Source organism: Onychomys torridus, chromosome 8 (genome assembly GCF_903995425.1).
Source record: "Onychomys torridus chromosome 8, mOncTor1.1, whole genome shotgun sequence".
In the NCBI taxonomy this organism is placed as follows: Eukaryota; Metazoa; Chordata; class Mammalia; order Rodentia; family Cricetidae; genus Onychomys; species Onychomys torridus.
This window is the reverse complement of record NC_050450.1, coordinates 43052821-43072853: the sequence shown is the minus strand read 5'-3', so window position 1 is coordinate 43072853 and position 20033 is coordinate 43052821. Positions and strand designations below refer to the sequence as shown.

Here is a 20033-nt window from a genome sequence, read left to right as displayed (position 1 = left end):
ATGTCTTGAAATATAAAAATAACAAAATTCAGGGGCTGAGGAGTTGGGGCCATAGCTCAGGGGTGGGAGAGTTGCTTAGCAAGCATGAAACTCAGCCCCTGGAAAAGTAAACAAGTCCATTTCCTGGCCTGGTGAACAGCTTTGCTCCCAAAACTACAGCCCAGTTTGATTTCCCAGTCAGGGAAGTATATTTGGGCCGGCGAGATGGCGGAATGGATAAAGTACTTGCCGGCCCCATATGGTAGAAGGAGAGAACCGACTCTCACAATTGCCATCTGACCTCCATATGTGCATACCCCCACACACAGACAGATAAATAAAATGTCCAAGTGAGGAAACCCTTCCTTTGATGTGAATGGATTAGGGCCTTGAATTCTGCCCTAGCTCCCTGTGTGGTCTGCAGGAGGTCACATGCATGCACACACACATTGAGCAAAGGGGCCTGCTGCCCTGCTGCCATTCCAGCTGTGACTGTGTGATGCAGAAGCCTGGGAGCTTCCACCCCTCGGCTATGGTGACCTCTGCACTACTCTGGAGGGTCTCCTGTCCTGTTTATGTCTTTGAGCATGGTCTCTTCTATTCTTAGAAGCTTGAGGTCCTTAAGGAGCTGAGGTAGTCTTCATTCTTTGAGAATCTGGTGGACACAGGGGCTTTACTCCTGAGTTTCACAGACAACATTTTACACCCAATTTGGGGACTCACGGCTCTCATGAGGTCCCTCTGTGACTTTTGTTAAGGTCCATTTAGCCCTAGGATTTAGAAAGCTTACTTCAGAGGGCCTGTGTGGGGCCCCAGGTCTCTGCAATTGGTGAAGGAGTGAGTATCAGAGTTGAGGACCTTACACTCACCAGGCTTCTCTTCCTTGAGAGCAGGACAAATGGGCTCTCAAAGACACCAGCCTCTCCCCAGGTTATGTGCAGAAAGCACTGAGATAGTTGCTGAGGGCAGGAGAGCCTGGGTGGGGGTCAGGCAGTCCAGGCCTCCCGGAGAGCCCCTGCTTACCAACCCTGCACTCTCTGCAGACTGGAAAGGAGCAGCTGGCAGTGGAGGCCAAGGAATTACGCCAGAAGGTCAAGTACCTGCAGGATCAGCTGAGCCCACTCGCCCGGCATCGAGAATACCAGGAAAAGGAGATCCAGCGGCTCAATAAGGTGGGCACTGACACGCTCCCATGGGGAAAGGCTATGCTGAGCTCAGCTGCAAGGCCCACCCAACCTTCTGCTGGCACCCCCAGTTCAGGAGAGGTGACCCCTTTTCAGTGGGTTAGAGGCCCAGTTCCTGTCTTCCCTGCCCCCACACACTGTGGGTGTCGCAGCCCCAAGGGAGTCTGGACTCACTCCTGCCTCCATGTAGCCTTTGTACATGGTGGCCTCCTTGGAGGGCCTCTATCCCCTGACACTGCCTGGCCTACCCAAGCTTGAATGTCCCTTGATCAGCAAAACTGTCTCTTCTTGGTGGCCCCATTTTATGGTCCTGGATTAGCAACAGCTGTTTTCTCACCCCGCTGATGGGTTGTCCTGTTTATGCATACATACACACAAACTTGTCGAAGGCAGTGTAAGAGACCTGTCACTGAGAGTCCCTGATGTCTAGGGACTAAAGTCCAGGGAGGATCCTGTGGACAAGAAAGAAAGAATAAGAGGGTTTGGGGGACTAAGGGCACTTTGCCATTTTGTTGGGGTTTTTGTTGTTGTTGTTTTTCGAGAGAGGGTTGTTCTGTGTAGCCCTGGCTGTCCTGGAATTCACTGTAGACCAGGCTGGTCTTGAACTCAAAGATCTTCCTCCTCTGCCTCGCAGGTACTGGGAGTAAAGGCATGCGCCATCATGCCTGGCTCCCCCACCCCACCCCACCCCACCCCACCCCACCCCAGCTGTGTCTGATCTTCAGGATTGGTTGGTAAAATAGAAACTAAGTGGAAATTGGCGTCCAGGCTCATGTAACTAGAGACAGGGTGGGTTGCAGAGGCTGAGAATCCTGAAGAAGCTGCCAGACAAGGCTTCTTTCTAGGTCTTGGGTATGAAATGTTAAGCCAGGCCTGTTCAGAGACAGTCTTTGTACATGAAGAGCTCAGGTTAACCTGCAGGCTAAGCACACACAGACTGGGTTGAAGTCCTGTGTTCACTCATTAACGGTCTCCATTTGCAGTTTCCCGCAGCAACAGAAACCCTCAGCAGTCTCCATGAGGGTCTCTGTTGCTGTGATAAATCACCATGACCAAAAGCCACTTGGGAGGAAAGGATTTATTTCATTTATAACTTTCAGGTCCCAGACCGTTACTGAGGGAAGTCAGGGAATCTGGAGGCAAGAACTGCAACAGAAACCATGGAGGAACACCACTTACAGACTTGCTCCTCATGGCTTACTCAGTCTGCTTTAATATATATATATATATATACTCCAGGACTACCAGCCCAGGGGTGGCCCCACCCACAGTGAGATGAGCCTTCCCCTGTCAATCACTAAGTGAGAAAATACCTCAAAGGCTTTGCCTACAGGCCAGCTTGGTGGGGACAGTTTCTCAATTGAAGTTTCCTGCCTCAGGCGACTCTGGCTTGTGTCAAGTTGACGAAAACCAACACAGGACACTCAGCCAAGTCACAGTGGGTCTCTGGGCCTCAATTTTCATACAGAGGACACTCAGCCAAGTCACAGTGGGTCTCTGGGCCTCAATTTTCATATGTGTAAAGTGGGGGTGATGACGAAGAGGCTTCCGTGCAGTGGCCCAGGCACAGCCTTGCTGGGCAGGGCTGGTGAAGGACCACTGCTGCTGGGGTTATAGTCAGTCACTGTGTTATCAGAAAGAGCCTCTCCAGGAGTGGTCTTCAGAGGGGTCTGACTTCCAGGGAGGCCTACTAACGACCCTGTCTCTTCTCTCCTGACCCCAGGCCCTGGAGGAGGCCCTCAGCATCCAGGCCTTGCCATCCTCTCCACCACCAGCTTTTGGGAGCCCAGAAGGGGCTGCGGGCCACCTGAGGAAGCAGGAGCTAGTGACACAAAATGAGCTGCTGAAACAGCAGGTGAGGTTGGAGAGCTGATGCATCCCTGGGAGCCAGCCAACCTTCCCCATGCTGGCTCTGCTCTCCATTCTCTGTGGACCGGGCCGTCTTGTTTCTCCTTTTTAACATGAAGTCAGTGATCCCTTTGTTCAAATAAAGTCCTATCTCAGAGTCCCTAGTATAAGACAGGAGAATGCAGACTTACTCTAGAGAAGTTGGATTTGGGGCTCGAGATGGCCTACTCTAATCTCCAGTGTCTCCAGCTCTTCCTCGACAGCCCAGTGAGAAGCCTGGAGTCTGGGCCTGAGCAGTGCCGCTTCCAGAAGGCTGCCCTGACCCCTCGCCTCCCGATCCCTTCCAGGTCAAGATCTTTGAGGAGGACTTCCAGAGGGAACGGAGTGACCGTGAGCGCATGAATGAAGAAAAGGAAGAGCTGAAGAAGCAGGTGGAGAAGCTACAGGCTCAGGTCACCCTGACCAATGTCCAGGTGAGAGCACCGCCCTGGCCTGACGGGGTTCGAGGGCCCTGGGGACCTCCTGGACTCCATCCAGCTCTGCTGCCACTGTTCTCTTTTGACCCCCGCCAGCCCCTCGTCCTCTGAACTTTGTACAGTGTCGTGGTCTAACTCTGTGGCGTTCTAGCTCTGACTCTCCATCAGTGTTGATGCCTAGAGGAGCAAAGTTAACAGGGAGGATGAGAAGACACTATCAGGGAAGCACTTGGACTGCCCTCCTGACCTGTGTTCAGGCCACCAGGGAGAGGAGGAGGAGGCCCCGCAGCTAATGGCCCAGCTTCTGCTGTGCCCCTTAGTGCCCTTCCTGGAACTTCCCATGCTTGAGTGGTCTCCTGGGCCTCAGCCATCTGCCCTCAGGGTGGTGAGGCATTGGGCCCACACCTGCCTATGAACCATCAGGCCTCCCTCTCTCCTCCAGCTCAAAGCACTCAAAGATGAGGAGAAGGCCAGAGAAGCCCTCAAACAGCAGAAGAGGAAAGTGAAGGTGAGCAGCTGGAGGGAAGGGACAGCATGCACTGTCTGGCCACCTTCAGGGAGTGGGGTCCCAAGGGAAAGATTGCTGGCATTCTGCCAGTTAAGTGCCAACAGAGCAGTCCTCATTAACTGTCATTACCAGTCATCCGTGGCCAGGCCCCCAGTCCTGCCTGTGTCCCAGCCTCCCTTGCCCTTTGAGAATTAAGATTCCCGCTACAGGGCAACAAGGTGGGTGCCAGGCCAGCGGCGGATACAAGCCTTTCTTGCAGGCCTCAGGAGAGCGTTACCACGTGGAACCCCACCCTGAGCACCTCTGTGGGGCCTACCCCTATGTCTACCCTCCCATACCAGCAGCCGTGGTGCCCCAGCACGCCTACAAGGACTGGTCCCAGATCCGCTACCCTCCATCCCCCATGCCCATGGAGCACCCGACCCCACTCCCCAGCTCTCGCCTCTTCGTTCTGGTGAGTCTGTGTCCCTCCTTCCTGCAGATTCTATCTAGAAAGGAAGGCCAAGTGAGGGGGCGGGAACCTGCTGTCCTGGCGGTTTCTCAGAGACACGGTGGTTGTGGGCAGGTGCCCAGGCCTGGCCCTGGGCTGCTCTCCCTGGGGTCGAGACTCTGCAGCCCCTCACTGCCCTGGTGCCCGGTAGTGGTGCAGACTAGGAAGGACTGCCATCGAGCCCCCAGCTGGGCATCCGAGTTGGCATTGCACTTCATCCGTCCCCTTCAGTGGGGTCAGATCTGACGTCATGTCCCCTTCAGTGGGGTCAGGGCTGACGTCATGTGATTCTCCTCTTTCCTCCTCTTAGTTCGGCTCCTCCCCCTCGCCTCCTCTTTCTCCCACCCCCAGAGTTGCTGTCCCCCCCTCCTCTGCCGTCTGTAACAGCCCCTTCAGGTGTGCCCAGCCCCCCTCGGCAGGTCCAGTGGCCTCCTGTCCGGCCTCCTATCTAGCTTCCCCCTGTGCACACTTCAGCAGTGGTGGCCATGCCGTGCTTGAGAGGTTCTCAAGCTAGTTTGGCTCGGGCAACCCCAGCACAGCTGAGGGAAGAAACCTGCCCACAAGTTTGAAGCCAGCCTGGACAACACAGTGAGACAGAGGCTATCCTGGGCTACAGAGTGAGACTCTATCTCAAAAAACAAAAGAGAGGAGGAGGCATGGACTCAAAGCTACACTTGGCCATTTTCTCAGCTGAGTGACATGTACCCTTCAGGATTTGGTACTTGGTTCCTAAGCATTTAGGGCTGTTCTGGCTGTGGTTCCTGCTGTGGCTCTGGAATGTGGTTGTGGAGTCCTTCTTTCTTTCTTATTTTTTTTCCCCTCGAGGTGTAGGGGTTAGTTTTTTTGTTTGTTTGATTTGGCATAGTTTTAGTTTTCTGAGACAGGATTTTTCTGTATAGCCTTAGCTTTGTAGAGGAGGCTGGCCTTGAACTCAGAAATCTACCTGCCTCTACAGTGCTGGGATTAAAGGTGTGTGCCTCCATGCCTGGCTCATTTGTGAGTTCTTAAGCACCCATCTGTTGCAGCCGGAGTACCCCTGGCGTCCACCCTGTGCAGGGATTCAGAATCCGACCTCCCAAGTGATGGACCCACCCCCAGACAGGCCTTCAGAAGCAGGTGAGTGTGAATCCCCTAGTAGAGAGGACATTCATCCTCCAACATTGACTCAGTTTGCAAATGTTGGTATTTTGTGAGCCTGGTAACATGGAGGCCCAGCTTCCTGAAATGGTACTGAGAGAGGAAAGACATGGACTGCAAGTAGAAGTGATTGGAAGGAGCACACACTCGCTTTCTAGTACTGTGTTAGGAGCCAGCACTGCTCAAAGTGGAAGCAGGCGTGTTCCTATCCTAGTGAGCCAAGCAGAGGTGAATTCAGTACTCACGTAAACAGAGCAAGTTTCTGTGAGAGAGGTCAAGGGGCCTGACCTGGAGCAGGGCCAGGGAGTTTGTGGAGGCAGTGACATCCTAGCTGAGAAGCCAAAGGGGTCAAGGATATTCATTCCTGCAGAGAAAAATGACAGCCACAAAGACCTCATGTGTTACTCAGCTTTCTGTCTCTGGGACAAAATGCCTGAGACAATCAACTTCCAAGGAGGGAAGATTCGGTTTTGGCTCAAGGTTTCACAGATTTCAGTCCCTGGGTACCTGGTCCCATCATTTTGAGCAGATGGCTGTCCAGTACATCATGGCAGGAGGTCTCTTTACCTCCTGATGGCCAGGAAGCAAAAATAGAAAGAAGGAGCTGGGAGGCCCTGTATCCTCTGCAGGGCTGTACTTGTATGACCAAACTGCCCCCCACCTCCTAAAGGTCCACCACTCCCAGAGACCCACAGGCTGGTGACTAAAGCATTTGGGGCCATTCTGTCTCTGGCTTCTGAGGCTTGTGTCCATCTCACAATGCATAGTGCATGTAGGCAATCTCCCAGAGTCCCCATGATCTTGACTTTGCTGGCATTGCTTAAAAGCCTAGTCTCTAAGGCTCAAGGCAGACTCATCTGTGAACACTTGCAGAAACAAAGAAGATAGATATGGTGGCACACACTATATTCCCATCACTTGGGAGGTGGAGGCCCAAGGATCAGGAGTTCAAGGTCATCCTTGATTATATAGCAAGTTTGAGGCTAGCCTGGGCTGTGACCCTATCTCAAAACAAAACAAAAATCCAAAGGGAATGTTTCATGCCTCTAGTATACAGTGTTGGGCCAGATATAGAGTAAATATCCCTGTTTCAGAAGGGAGAGTGTCATAGACCAAAGGAGTAGACCGAAGTAACACTAAAACCCAGAAAGGCAAACAGGCGCTCCATCGCTCTGGGCTCTCTGTCACCTTGCCTGGCTGTGCCTGAGCCCTTCGCTCCCTCTGGTCCACATTCTACACTCCTGGGGGCTCCAGTACAGCTTAGACACGGTCATAGTTTCACCTACTACCCTGTCTGGGCTTGCCCACTGGGACTTGGATCCTGCCACACATACTGCCTGACCCCACCCCCCAGCCCTTCCTTTGAAATCTGGGTAGAAGCCATGACCCCATAACACTTGGCATTATGCATACTGCCAGACTACCATCATGTGGACAAATGCCAACATCTACTGCCAATTAGAGCTATGCCAGAGCCTGCTTGAGTCTCTGCTGCAGTGGTCAAGATCTGTATGTTGGACCTGAACATGGCAAAGCAGTCTCCTGAAAGTAGTTCTCTAGGTAGCCCTACCTGAAGGCACACTGGTGCTCTCCTCTCAAATCACAGAGTTTACATGTCTAGGCCTTCTGGCCTGGGACTATGTAATAAGCCAAGTTGGACTCAGACTTGCGGTAATCCTCCTGCCTCCACCTTCCAGGTGCTGGGATTATGGATGGAAGTCACCACCAAGATGGTGTCTTCCTATTATGGAGATACCCTCAATACATCTTTCTAACTATTTCTTGGCAAAGCTTTGCTGCTTTTTTTGTTAGATTTATTATTTTTAATTATGTGTATGTAGGTATGTGCATGTGTGAATGCTGGTGCCTATGGAAGTCAGTTACCAGATCCCCCTTGAGCTGGGGTTACAGGTGACTGTGAGCCACCTGATGTGGTAGTGTGTGCTTTTAACCACAGAGCCATCTCTCCGCCCCAAATTGCTTCTTTTGTTTGTTTGTTTGTTTGTTTGTTTTCTTTTTGTTTTTCGAGACAGAGTTTCTCTGTATAGCTTTGCACCTTTCCTGGACTAGCTCTGTAGACCAGGCTGGCCTTGAACTCACAGAGATCCACCTGCCTCTGCTTCCCGAATGCTGGGATAACAGGCATACACCACCACCGCCCAGCCAAATTGCTTCTTTTTAAGGGTCCACCTTGGGGTACACTTGATGCTTCTTTTCCAGCCAAGCTACAGTACTTTTTAATCTGCTCTGCCTTTGTTCCTGTTCTTAGAGTAAATCTGGCTGAAAGCAGTCAGCAGTAGCTATGATACTGCCAGAAAGAACACTGTGTGACCTTGACATTTAGTCCACCCGATTGTTACTTAAAAACTGCACCTCACACAAGTGTCAGGGCATGGACAAAACAGACAGGTTCTTGTTGGAGTGTAACACAAGTGGCCCGATTTCCAGAAGGATCTTCATGTCTAGCCAAAATGTCATGAGCCTGGCCTCACTGTCCACACACCGTCAGTATCGAGCTTTCTGAATCCTCACTACAGTTGCCCATTTAGTCTTGGTTATAGCCATCCAGGTGGTATCTGGGGCTCTGAACTGTATCACAGTCTCCGTGATGACTGATCCCTTTCTTGGTCAGCAGTTTCCTTGGTTGGCAGCTTGCTTGGTAGGCAAATTTCTGTGTTACTCAGCTTTCCATCCCTTGGCTCAAACCCTCAAGATAATCAGCTTACATAAAAGAAAGATGTATTTTTTACTTCGAATTTCAGAGGTGGTAGCCCATGGTTACTTGGCTCTGTCATTTTGGGCATGGCCTCTCATAGTAGGAGTATATAGCAGAGTAGGCCTGTTCACCAGGAAACAAGAAAGGGCCGGAGTCCCTTCAAGGGTGCTTGCCCGGTGACTTTGATTTCTCCCATGGGGCCCTACCTCCTAACTGTCCTACCCTGAGAGCACAGTGGGCTAGCTGGTGACTAAGCTCTTAAATGTGCCTCTTGGAAAACATTTAAGATCCAAGTCATGGCATTTTAATAGGAGTGAAGGAAAGTGGCTTATTTACCATCTGAAGGAGCCAAGCTCACGGAGATGTGAGAGCTGGGGGCAGGGTGGGGTGAGAGATGTCAGAGGTTCCCAGGTGTGAGGCCTTTGCAGAGTATGGTAGGAGGACTGGTCTGAATCCTGAGAGGAGGGTGCTGGAGTCCTGGGATGTTGTAAAACATGGTGACATGACCAGATTGGAACTTTGGAAAACTCCATCTGGCCACAGAGTGTGCCATTGAAGAGGTTAAAGGACCTAGAGCTACAAGCCAGTCCCCCCTAAACCCGTGGGACTCTGGGAAGGCCATCGTGAGAAGTGGGTGCATACACTAGGGAGACCATGTCCATGAAGAGGGACTTCTAAAAAAGTCACCGTTGTGCAGAAATGAAGCCAGCTCTGTCAGGAGATGGTGCAAGCAGAGGCCACAGACAGGAGACTTGGGTGGGGCCGGAGAACTTGGTGCCTGGAAGAAGGGATTGGCCCGGCTGGTCATTTCCCCGGAGGGTCATGAAGTCCTTTGGGGCTGCTTCAGTGAGTGGCAGAGGGCATGGTAGACAGGGCTGAACCTCTTCTGGTACATACTTGTGGGATTTGGAGGCGGACGGACTGAGGACGTGGGACAAGCTTGTGTAACTTTGTCCTAGGTCCCTCCTCTGTCGCAGGGGTAACGATGACCTTGCCCCTCGTGGCTGGGTGCGGATCACATGATGAATGCCCGAGACAGCCTGGCACTCAGTAGCATTCAGTAACTAGCTGCTGTTTACTCTGGTGAGGAAGCCTGAGCTGGCGTCTGTGTGAGACTGAGACCAGACCACATGACCTTAAAGCTTCAAAACTTTTGTTTATTTAGAGTCTGCAAAAAGTGACTGTGAGGGGCCTCAGTGAGGCCACGTTGGGTCATTTGGCTCCACCTTCGTCTTGCAGAGCCGGCTGACCTCAGATCGCCGAGAAACTAGAGGCCATGTGCATGTTCTGTGTGGCCCGAGCCTTGGCGGAGCAGAGGCTGGGATGAGCAGGCGGCCCACGTCTCAAGCCCCACCTCGAACTGTTTACATGACTAGAGAGACTCTACCCACGAGGTCTCTACCAGGTTCTTCCGGATGCAACTAGGAAAAACTTGACCCACCCTGCCTCTTGCCAAGACAAGGGGGCCTCACCTGGCTTTGACCCGTCCTCTTTTGCTGAGGCCACTAGCTGTTCATCCTGAGAGTTGGGTGCAGCCAAGACCCCCTTCCTCTCAGAACCTTGAAGAATTTGTTCCAGGCTCTCCAGAGACCACACCCAGTTCATGTGCGTGTGTAATTTTTGCTTCAAGCTCAGCAGCAGGACCTGCCCCATACCCCCTCCTTACCTCTCTGTGAGGAGTTATGGGAAGGAGCTTCTCTCGAGCAGAAGAGAACGATGGGATGTTAGGATGTCAGCATGCTCTCCGCTGCACCCGTGGCAGCCGCCTCTCGAAAGCCACCGTGATCTGGGACGAAGGCCACACCAGCCATGTCTGCTGAGGGGCCCAGCCTTGAAGCTGCCCTCAGCCACCAGTTAGATGTTTATGGCACCAGAGGTCTGTATTAAGGTAGCTGTCTGTTGCTAGGCAGCTGTTTGCACAAATCTTGGACATAAATCCAACTTGAGGATCAACATTTTGTGACTGGTAATTTTTTCATGCCCTCACAGCCAATAGGAGGCTGTGTTTCTGGTTCCGACCCCTGGGAATGTTGCTAGCTAGCATCTTAGAGGCACCCAAGGGTGAAGGGAAGATTCTGGGCAGGGAATCAGAGGTCTTGGGGCTGGGGCAAGCCTGAGTTCTGGCCCTTCAGAAGTGCCATTCTCTGAGCCCTGGATGACCTGGGAAAGGCAGGTAAGACTGAGCTGATGTGAACTTGGTTATAGACTCCAGTAGCTGGTCAAGGGCTGCAGTATGGGCCTAAGTAGAAGCCAAAGCTTTCACAGGCCCCAAAGCACGCCCCGCACACCTCTTTCTTTCTCCTTCCTCAACCTCCCTGTCTCCACCCCCAGTCCCCACCTCCCATACCAGGAAGTCACCACAGGTAAGCTGCTGCAGAAAAGCCTTTACTGGGCAGACGGGGTGTGAGATGCCAGTGGACAAAGTGAGAGAACAGCATGTCCTCCAGAGGAGCAGGGCGGGTATCTCTGCCTGGGAGCCTAAGCCTGAATGCACTAAGGGCTGGCCCCACAAACAGGTTCAGGGGAGGCCCGCCCACAAGGGCTTCGGGCCCCTCCTTCATGGAGACACCACCCCTGACTTGGGGTACATGGCTATCACACTCACGGTTGCCTTGGCTGTTCTCAGGAACACTGTGGGATGGGGTTGGGGACTTGGGAGGGCCCTTCAGGAAGGATGAAGGAGGCTGGCAGTGGAGGGAATCCAGATGTGTGTAGGGACTTAAGTGTGGGCATGTGGGGGATGCTGGCCCCAAGGGTGATGTCCAGGTTTGAGCAGGACTATTGGACCCAGCACTGGTGTTTCCGCCGGGCTCATTTGGAACAGAAAGCTGGAAAAAATATAAATGTATAGTTCCCCAGTACCAAGCTGTGAGCACAGGTGTCCATCCCTGGGTATCAGGCAGGCAGGCACACGGCTGTGCGGCCATGCACACACTGGCACGACTGTCATGTGTGCAGCGGCACAGACACAACACTTGTGCAAGGCTTGTCTTATGTAACAAGAAAGGGGCCTGGGGTGTGTGTAGAATGATTGAGAATGTGGGTTCTTCCTGAAGAGCCCTCTCCAGCCCTTGCATGATGGACAGGGGTGGGGTAAGGAGCGTCAGCTACTTCCATCTGTTCCCCAGGGCTGCCTGCCGCCTCATGTAGGACAGGATGTCCATCTTGACGTTGCTGACTGTGGTCCGGTGGTACCAGCGCATAATAGGTATGCCATCCGGCCCCACCAGGAACTTCTCAAAGTTCCAGCGGATGTCATGGATCTTCATGGGTTCCCAAAAGAGGCGGTCAGGTGAGCCCAGCAGCTCCGCAGTGGGAGGACAGGAGTTCTGGTGTAGGAGTGAGAGGGATGTCAGTCTGTCTCAAGGCCCCCTCCTCATCTCCCCTCAGCCCTCCTGGGAGAAAACTGAAGGAAGGGCCCCAGTTTGGGAGCTAGAACACTTGACTGCCCATCTCTGCAGTGACTGGAAGGTTGTAAGCCCCTCGGATGCCCCTGTGGGCCCTGCTTTATCTGTATGTAGGCTGAGGGACCAGAGGGTCTGCCAAGCCCTGTCATGGGAGTCCTAGACCAGTGCCAGGACATTCCTAGGGGCTGAGGTGTGTGGGATGGGCCCGAGCACCTGGGGGAGGTCCTCCAGAGGACCCACTCCCACCCATTCCTAGAGGCTGAGGTGTGTGGGATGGGCCCGAGCAGCTGGGGGAGGTCCTCCAGAGGACCCACTCTCACCTTCAAGAAGGTGTAGAATTTCTGCTCCTTCTCCCCGTTCACATCTCCTTTCTCAAAGAGCTGGAAGTTAGGGACGAAGCCCCCACCTGGCCGGACATACCTGCAAGGAATGTACTTGGTGGGTCCAAAGAAGCAACACGTGACTCAGAATTGAGGCCAAGGAACTGAGCGGAGGAGAACTGGGAATCTCTTACCCAGCGGCAGCTCATTACTGGACATTACCGGCCCAGTGTGTGTTTGCCATCTCAGTCTCCTCAGTGCACCACCCCACATGCCTCAGGACTCCCAACCAGTTACCCATGGCCTTCTGTTTCCTACCCCCTCACCCTCATTCCATTAAACCCCATCCTGGGATGGGCATGGGGCAGCAGAGTGACTGTCATGGAGACAGGCGACAACCTCTGCGGCCTCCCACACCTCTGCCCCATAGAGGCCGCCATCTCCATCCACAAGAACTCACTTGAGGCTGGGTAGGATCTCTGAGTTCTCGCCCGGCTCCTGTTTGCCAAATTGGTTGCAGGGGAAGCCCAGAATGACAAGGCCGAATGGCCCAAGTTCTTCCTGTAGTGCATTCAGTTCTGGTCAGGGAGAGAGCAAGGAGCAGGTGAAGAACCTGCCTCACCACCCTGCTCCCCACCCACCCTCCAGATCACTGGAACCTCTGGGGCCCAAAGGAGGGAGGATTTCTCCAGAGTGACCCAATGAGTCAGTGGCAAGGCTGGAACTCACGTCCCGTCCTGATTCCAGTTCTGGGGACAGTGAGGTTTGGGAGGAGTTGGGAATGTGCTTCCTCACGTCAGTAGTCACAGGTCCAGTGCCTGGGTTAATCAGCTAAGGGCTCTTCCATCTGCCCTGGGCAGATGGCTGAGGACTTCCTTGGGGTGGTGGGAATTCAGGAACCTAGGAGAGGCCCTAGCCAGCTCTCCAGTTTCCTCAGTGCTAGCACCCAGCCCATGTCTTCAAAGATGTACTGCACTGTTCAAGGAATGGACAAAAGCATGGGTACAGGGCTTCAGATTCTGCAAATCCAGAAACAACCCCATGGGTGCCAGACAGGTAGCTGGGGTCTGTTTGGCTTCAAAACATTGCCGAGAGCCATCAAGCATTGACCTGATTGTTCCCTTGGGCTTCTGACTGTCCTTGCTGAGAGCAAAGGATAGAGGACACTGACATAGGGAGAATGAGCTCCAGGCAGATGCTGGGGGCAGCCATTGCCAGCCTTGTGGCACAAGTTTACACATGCTGGACCTTGATGCCCTTTCCTATAGAGTGAGTTAGAGGAGGGCTGAGCTAGACTTTTAAAAGTTTACTTAAGAATGAATTGTTGAACTGGTGTGGTGGTGCACGCCTTTAATCCTGGTACTTTGGAGACAGAGGCAGCTGGATCTCTGAGTTCAAGGCCAGCCTGATCTATAGATTGTAGAGAAATACTGTCTCCAAAAAACAAACAAAAAAGAACGAGGGTTGGGGATTTAGCTCAGTGGTAGAGCGCTTGCCTAGCCAAGGCCCTGGGTTCGATCCTCAGCTTTAAAAACAAAAAAAGAATAAACTATTGGGTGCCACTAGCACCTCATACCTCTTCCTTATCAACTCCCTCCAGGGCTCCAACTAGTGAGACCCACTCTCCAGAGTGGAGCCAAGAGAAGGGCACGGATGGAGGGGCTGAAGGGAGAGGAGGCATTCTCACAGTGAGCTGCAGTCATGGTTTCTAGTCAAGGGGGGCAAGCAAGCGTGCAGCCAAAATAGCTGAGGTGCTGGGGGGAGAGCGGGTGGGGGTGAAGAAGGGTAGCTGGGAACTTCCCAGAATACGTCCATCAGACCTCAGGCTTATTATCTCCAGAACATATGAAATACAGTGGAGCTAGGATATGGACTTTGGTCTCAGCCACCATCACCCCTTTCTCCTTGCACCCTATGGGATTAAAGTATATTGGGCAGGTGAGATGGCTCAGTGGTTAAGAGCACTGGTTGCTCTTCCAGAGGTCCCGAGTTCAGTTCCCAACAACCACATGGTGGCCTACAACCATCTATAGTGGGATCTGATGCCCTCTTCTGGTTTAAAGTTGTACATGCAGATAGAGCACTCATACATAAATAAATCTTTAAAAAATAAAGTGTACCCAAGTGACAGGATCGGCCCCAAATTAAGCAGCAAATTAAGGCATGAGGGAGCTCTTACCAAGATATTGGTCTGTCAGACCTCAGTAACTGGCTACGTTGACAAAGAGGACATATTTTCCGGCATACTGCTTAAAAGGAATGTATTCCTCCCCGTCGATGGTGAGGGCCCCATATTCATAGATGGTACCACTCATGCCTCCATGGCAGTCCATCTGGAAGAGAGAAAGATGGACAGCAGGGAACAATTAGACTGGAGACACTTAGGAAACCACATTTCTCCACCTCCCAACAGGGAGAGAGTGACTTACACCCAGGACAGCAGAACCTGGATCTGGACTAAAACTGAGTCTCCTAACTCCTCATCCCCTGTAACTGTGAGATACACACTCAGTATTTGCATTAAGCACGTATTGAGTGCTGTGGAACCCTGAGGTTAGCGAAAGTCACTTCCGTATTTCATAGGCAGTTGGAGTGGGATGAGAGGCAGAGTTGGGTAGCTGCTGCAATGGTCCAGGCAAATATGAAGAGGTCTGTGCTAGGTAACCGGGGAGGAGACGCTGGACAGAAAGGATGTGTCAAGACGTTGAGGTTGAGTCAGAGCCTCCCAGTCTGGAGGACGGGAAAGAAGAGGTATGAGGAAGCAGGACATGAGACCAGGATCCAGGAGTATGGAAATGTTTGTCACGAGGCCGCAGTGTGAGACGGTCTGCAGAGATGAACAGTATGATGACAGCCACACGCCTTCCTGTCTGTCTATCCAGCTGCTACTCCAGGAAAATGAGGGGAGTCCAGGGTACCAATAAGGGTGCACCAGAGCACCCAGGTTCCACTGCAGCCCTGCACCAGCTCAGTGCCGTTCCAGACTTCACCTCACCCTGAGAGAAGGAAAGGGGCCCAGTGCCAGCCAGCAGAATGTTGCCCTATCCCTACCCCCACCCCACCTCACCCCCAACAACAAACCCCCAGGGCTGCTATTGAAGTGGGAGAGGTCATAGAAAAGGAAGGTCAGGGTTGGGGATTTAGCTCAGTGATAGAGCGCTTGCCTAGCAAGTGCAAGGCCCTGGGTTCGGTCCTCAGCTCCAAAAAAAATAAATAAAATAAAACAAACAAAAAATTTAAAAGAAAAAAAGCCGGGCAGTGGTGGCGCACGCCTGTAATCCTAGCACTCGGGAGGCAGAGGCAGGTGGATCTCTGTGAGTTTGAGGCCAGCCTGGTCTACAGAGTGAGTTCCAGGAAAGGCGCAAAGCTACACAGAAAAACCCAGTCTCAAAAAAAGAAAAAAAAAAAGAAAAAAGAAAAGGAAGGTCACTCCCTCTTCCCTTTGGTTCTGGAAAACTTGCTGCCAAAGCAAGGTCCTCAGCCGGACTGGGTGAGGGAGCCGTCCAGGCAGCAGGGCAGGGGCCCCCAGTGGGATGCAGCGGAGTGCCTCTCACGGAGTCACTGCAGGCCTGACTAACAGTGAATCTGGCTGCCTTTCCTGGGTCAACCCTGACAGCTAACAGCTCTCCAGGCTGTGGTACAAAGCCCCTGCTCTCCATGGGTCTAATATTCCAGGTACTATTACTGGGTGTTGGGCTGAGTGCTGAGCTGGATAGCCCTCCCTGCTCCAGGCTTCAGAAGCCCTGGTTAGGATCACTTAGACCCTGAGAGGCAAACAGCACCAGGCTGGGGGGTGAACATCAGTAATGCCAACACGTGAGGCAGAAGCAGGGGATGGAGAGTTCAGGGCCAGCCTGGACTACATAGGGACACCCTGCCTCAATAAGCACAACACACTACAAACAGCAGGATACAACCCCTGCTGCCTCCCAGCTGCTCCACCTCCCCCACACCACCCGATGCTGAACCTCAGGTGTGGTGAGGAGAGTCCCAGGAGTTGACTGAACAATGGGAGCTTTAAAACAATTCGAAGGGAGGGACCATGGGGAGCCCCCTGAATGAGTCTGTCTTCACTGGCTGTGTGGCACTGAGCAAGCCACTTTCTTCTGGCTTCAGTCTAAGAGGATAACCGCTCGGCCTCCCTCTCAACGCGTGTTTCTGTTGTTCTGTTTGGCTGTGTGTGTACGCGTAGAAGCCGAAGGAGAGAGCTTTGAGACTGTCTCCATTAAATTATTTCGTTTCATTTATCCACTTATTTGTGAATGTGCGCCGCAGCACCCATGTGGAGATCAAGGGACAACTTGCAGAAGCCAGTGCATACCCACCATATGAGTCCCAGGAATCAAACTCAGCTTGTCAGGTTTGGCTACAAGCATCCTCGCCCACTGAGCTATGTAGCTGGCCCTCTCCAGCTTGTGCTCAATGGTTGGCCAGGCTGGCCAGTGAGCCCCTCGATTTACCTGTCTCTGCCCCTAACAAGTCCGCCATTGTTAGCACGTGTGGCCAGGGCTGACTTTACATGGACGCTGGGGATTTGAACTCAGGTCCTCTTGCCCTCGTGACAGTGGTTTTACTCACTGAGTCAGCTCCCCAACACTTGAAATTATTTTGAGAAACTGTTAGCAGATGAGCACAGGCTTGGGCCAGCAGGACATGGAGCTTGCTCTACCTGCAGCAAGGGCCAAGAGTCTGTGAGGCCCCTGCATCATAGTAAGGGGCGGCCATAGGTGTTCACTAGCTGACCTAAGACATGAACAGCGACAACTGAGGGAGAAAGGGGCTCATTCTGGAAGTCCAGGCTGGGAGGGTAGTCTGTGGCGAGTGAGCCATGGATGGCACTCATCAGCTCAGTCCCCACAAAAGCCCCCTTCCTTCCTCTGGGTCCAGAGTCCCAAAGCCCTGTTCCTCCACCAGGGGACCAGAAAAGAGTACTGAGTGGACACCAGGAATGGGCTGAGAGCTGGGGGACTGGGGTGATGCTGAACCAGGCACCTGGCTGCCCAGGACTGCTGGTCCATGCCCTCCCCTCTGCCATCTTCCCATACCCATTGGTGTGGTGTTGTGAATGTGACAGGTCTGAGAGGTAGGAAGGAGACCAGCAACCGGGCCCAGCCATGCCTCTGGCATTGTGTGACCACCCCTCCCCTCTCAGGATTCCAGCCTGTCTGCTGAAAGATGGAGTGGGATTCAGGGCCACTTAAGGCCCTGCAGCCTTGACGTCAGCCTGTGGTCCCATGATGCTCTCTGCCTTGTGCAGTCACCTAGAAACCAGCGGTTACTAGGATCCCACGTCAGCAGCTGTTAGCTTACAGCTCTGCAAAGCCATTTGCAGCTGTAAGCTGGACCAGACAGAGGGCTTCCTCCTTTGTTGCCCCTCCTTTTGAGTCAAGAGGACATCGTCCTGTGACTGCGTCCTTGGGTCTGCACATGTTCCCTCCCTGTTCCCTTGTCCTGAACTTGGGCCAAGGCAAGCGGTTGAGTTCCAGAAGCCAGAGCAGTAGCATGTGAACTCTTAAGGACCTGGGAGAACAGATGGGCATGCCTGGGCTGTCATGAGTCACAAGCCTCGGCTGGTTGTGAGATAAGATCACACCTCACCCTAAGACTTTTCTAGACTGTCTTCTCTCTCTTTTCCGAACTCACTCATCCCTCCCTGATTCCATGGATAGCTGTGATGAGTATCAGGGCCTGTGTGCTTACCTGCAGCCTCCACCCCAAGCTATTCCCACACTGAAGGCACAGGGCTGGTGCCCCAGTCCACCCCCACCCCTACTCCACACCCTAGTCTTGAACTCCGTCCTGTCTCTGTCCTAGAAAATGCCTACCCAGCTGGTTTAGGAATGGGGCTGGAGAGAAAAGGCTTTACAGGGACGCGGGCAGTTTAGACTAAGGAGCTGAGGGTAGAAAGGGCCTTAAAAACAGGAACCACTCTTGGGGCTCTCTAACAGGTAGACAGAATCTCAAATCAGCATTGTAGACTTACAAGATCTTAGAATGAAAACCCAGAGGGTTTTTAGAAACCCAGAAACTCAAAGCTAGAGCCTAACCAGTGTCTGTGTGTGTGTGTGTGTGTGTGTGTGTGTGTGTGTGTGTGTGTGTGAGAGAGAGAGAGAGAGAGAGAGAGAGAGAGAGAGAGAGAGAGAGAGAGAGAGAGAGAGATTGGAGACAGCTTCTGAGTCTGGCTCTACTGCCGGGTCATCTGCCTTCAGCCTCCCCATCCCGGCTCCGGCTCAGGGTGCCACACCTGGAGCAGCATAGATGGAGCTCCAGAAGACTCTGTCTGGCCTAGGTTGTCTTCTCTAGCTACCATGTTTGCTCCATGGCTGGCCAGTGGGCTGTGAATAGATAGGGCAACTAGAGGGTTCCATAGCCTTCCAACCATTCTCTCTCCTCTGCAGCTATACCCTGCTGATGGAGAAACTGAGGCCCAGAAAGGGATGTGCCTCCAAGCTTTCAGCCCGCCCCCTCCACGCCCGCCCCCAGCAATTTTTCAGGATGACCACCAGCTGCACTCTCCTGCTGCCTGGGGGGCGGGGGCGGAACCCACACCCTCTCCAAAACCGCTGAATGGGACAGTCGGTCCCAGGTAACTGAACGTGGCAAGGCAACCCCGAGATGACAGTGGAGAACATAGGAACTCAGGAAAGACTGTCCTCCCGAGTTCGTTCTGCCGGCTGAAGCACGCGGGTCTGGGTTTGATGGAAGGGCGTGGAAATCAAAGGGTCGCAGGGTGGGGTCCCCGAGGCAGGGCGAGATTGGGGGCATCTGGTGCCTCTGGGGAAGCGGTGGCTCTCCCAGCGGCGCGGTGGACACCTGGGCGCAGGGAACTCGTCTTGCGCCCTGGAGGTTCACTCACCTTGGACTTCTCTTGTCCCCGGCCCGGCGGAACGAACCCGGCCAGGAGCAGGGACAGAAGGCAGGAAGCCCGAAAGAACCGGGCCATGGCGGGCTGGAGCGCGTCTCGGGATGGCCACCGTCCGTCTGAGGTGTCCGAGGCGCTCAGCCACCTTTCAAGCCCTCCTCGGTAGCCAATCCGCAGCTAAGCCGGGGTCTTCTTAGCCAATGGCAAGGTGGCTGGGATTTCAAGGACGAGACGTTCCCGCCCCCATTTTCCTCCCTCTCCCCAGGCCCGGGGCGACAGTGAGAGAAGGGGAGTCAGCTGCCAGGGAAGTACTAGAGATGGGCGCGGCCAGGGCTCCAGACCGCACCCCAGGACGCAGCTCTTTCCCCAACCTCTAAAACCCAGGGACCCTGCCCTGGGTACGGACCCACTTAGTGCAGAAGAAGCAACATGTAATCCCAGAATCCAAAAAACTGAAGCAGGAGGATTGCGCAGGTTCAAGACCAACGGTAGCTACAGAGTGGGACCCTTTGTCAATTGGAGGATGTAGCTCGGTGGTTTAGTGCTTGACCAGAATGCATGAGGTCGTAGGTCCAATCAATCCCTAGCAAATGAGAGGAATGTGTGGATGCGATGGATTTTGAATTCAGCCTTCTCTTTGGTTAAGTTATGGATAACGACTCAGGTGGGTGGGGACCAGAAAATACATCTCCCTCCCCACTTTTAATTAGCACATAAAAACTATGTGTTCATCCCTGTGGTCCTAAACTCATTATTTTCCTCTTTGAGCCTCTGTTTGCCCAACTGTAATGATGGAACTGGTTAATGATCTCTCAGGTCCCACTGGCTCTGACTGAACGATGGGCTTCTATGTGGTGGACCTAGCCCCTGAATCTCTGAGGGTATACAACAGGTATATAATATTTGTTGAATCAATCATTAAATTTGTGCTTTCATATAAGGTCAGGCCAGGCAGCTCTGGATAGGGGCTTTCAGGCTTAATCAGGCTGCAGTAGGAATCGGTGCTTCCTGCCTTGCTACCCCAGTGGGCTGGGAAGCAGTTAGGATAGATCCCTGCGACAGGGAATAGATTCCTAGGGCTGCACATCGTAACCACTATGATGTAG

General features: G+C 53.1%; 2 protein-coding genes across 5 annotated transcripts in view; one reads left to right on the top strand and one right to left on the bottom strand.

Annotated features, from left to right (window-relative positions):
- Tnip1 (TNFAIP3 interacting protein 1) overlaps positions 1 to 10291 on the top strand; it is a 44945-nt gene extending 34654 nt beyond the window's left edge. For 2 of the 4 annotated variants that reach the window (XM_036195851.1, XM_036195848.1), the window contains 7 exons: positions 1023 to 1151; positions 2887 to 3018; positions 3359 to 3484; positions 3930 to 3995; positions 4255 to 4449; positions 5511 to 5601; positions 9298 to 9491. In XM_036195851.1, the coding sequence (XP_036051744.1) occupies positions 1023 to 1151; positions 2887 to 3018; positions 3359 to 3484; positions 3930 to 3995; positions 4255 to 4449; positions 5511 to 5601; positions 9298 to 9392 (834 nt within the window). In that variant the 3' untranslated portion in view covers positions 9393 to 9491. The other 2 variants (XM_036195850.1, XM_036195849.1) reach the window with 2 other exon arrangements.
- A 411-nt stretch (positions 10292 to 10702) lies between these two features.
- On the bottom strand, positions 10703 to 19157 carry Gpx3 (glutathione peroxidase 3). Its single transcript, XM_036195852.1, has 5 exons — positions 18922 to 19157; positions 14245 to 14398; positions 12526 to 12643; positions 12066 to 12165; positions 10703 to 11667 (listed from the first exon to the last, which is right to left on the bottom strand). Exons 1-5 carry the CDS (start codon positions 19006 to 19008, stop codon positions 11446 to 11448), a joined length of 681 nt encoding a protein of 226 aa, XP_036051745.1. The 5' UTR covers positions 19009 to 19157; the 3' UTR covers positions 10703 to 11445.
- Positions 19158 to 20033: the final 876 nt, after the last annotated feature.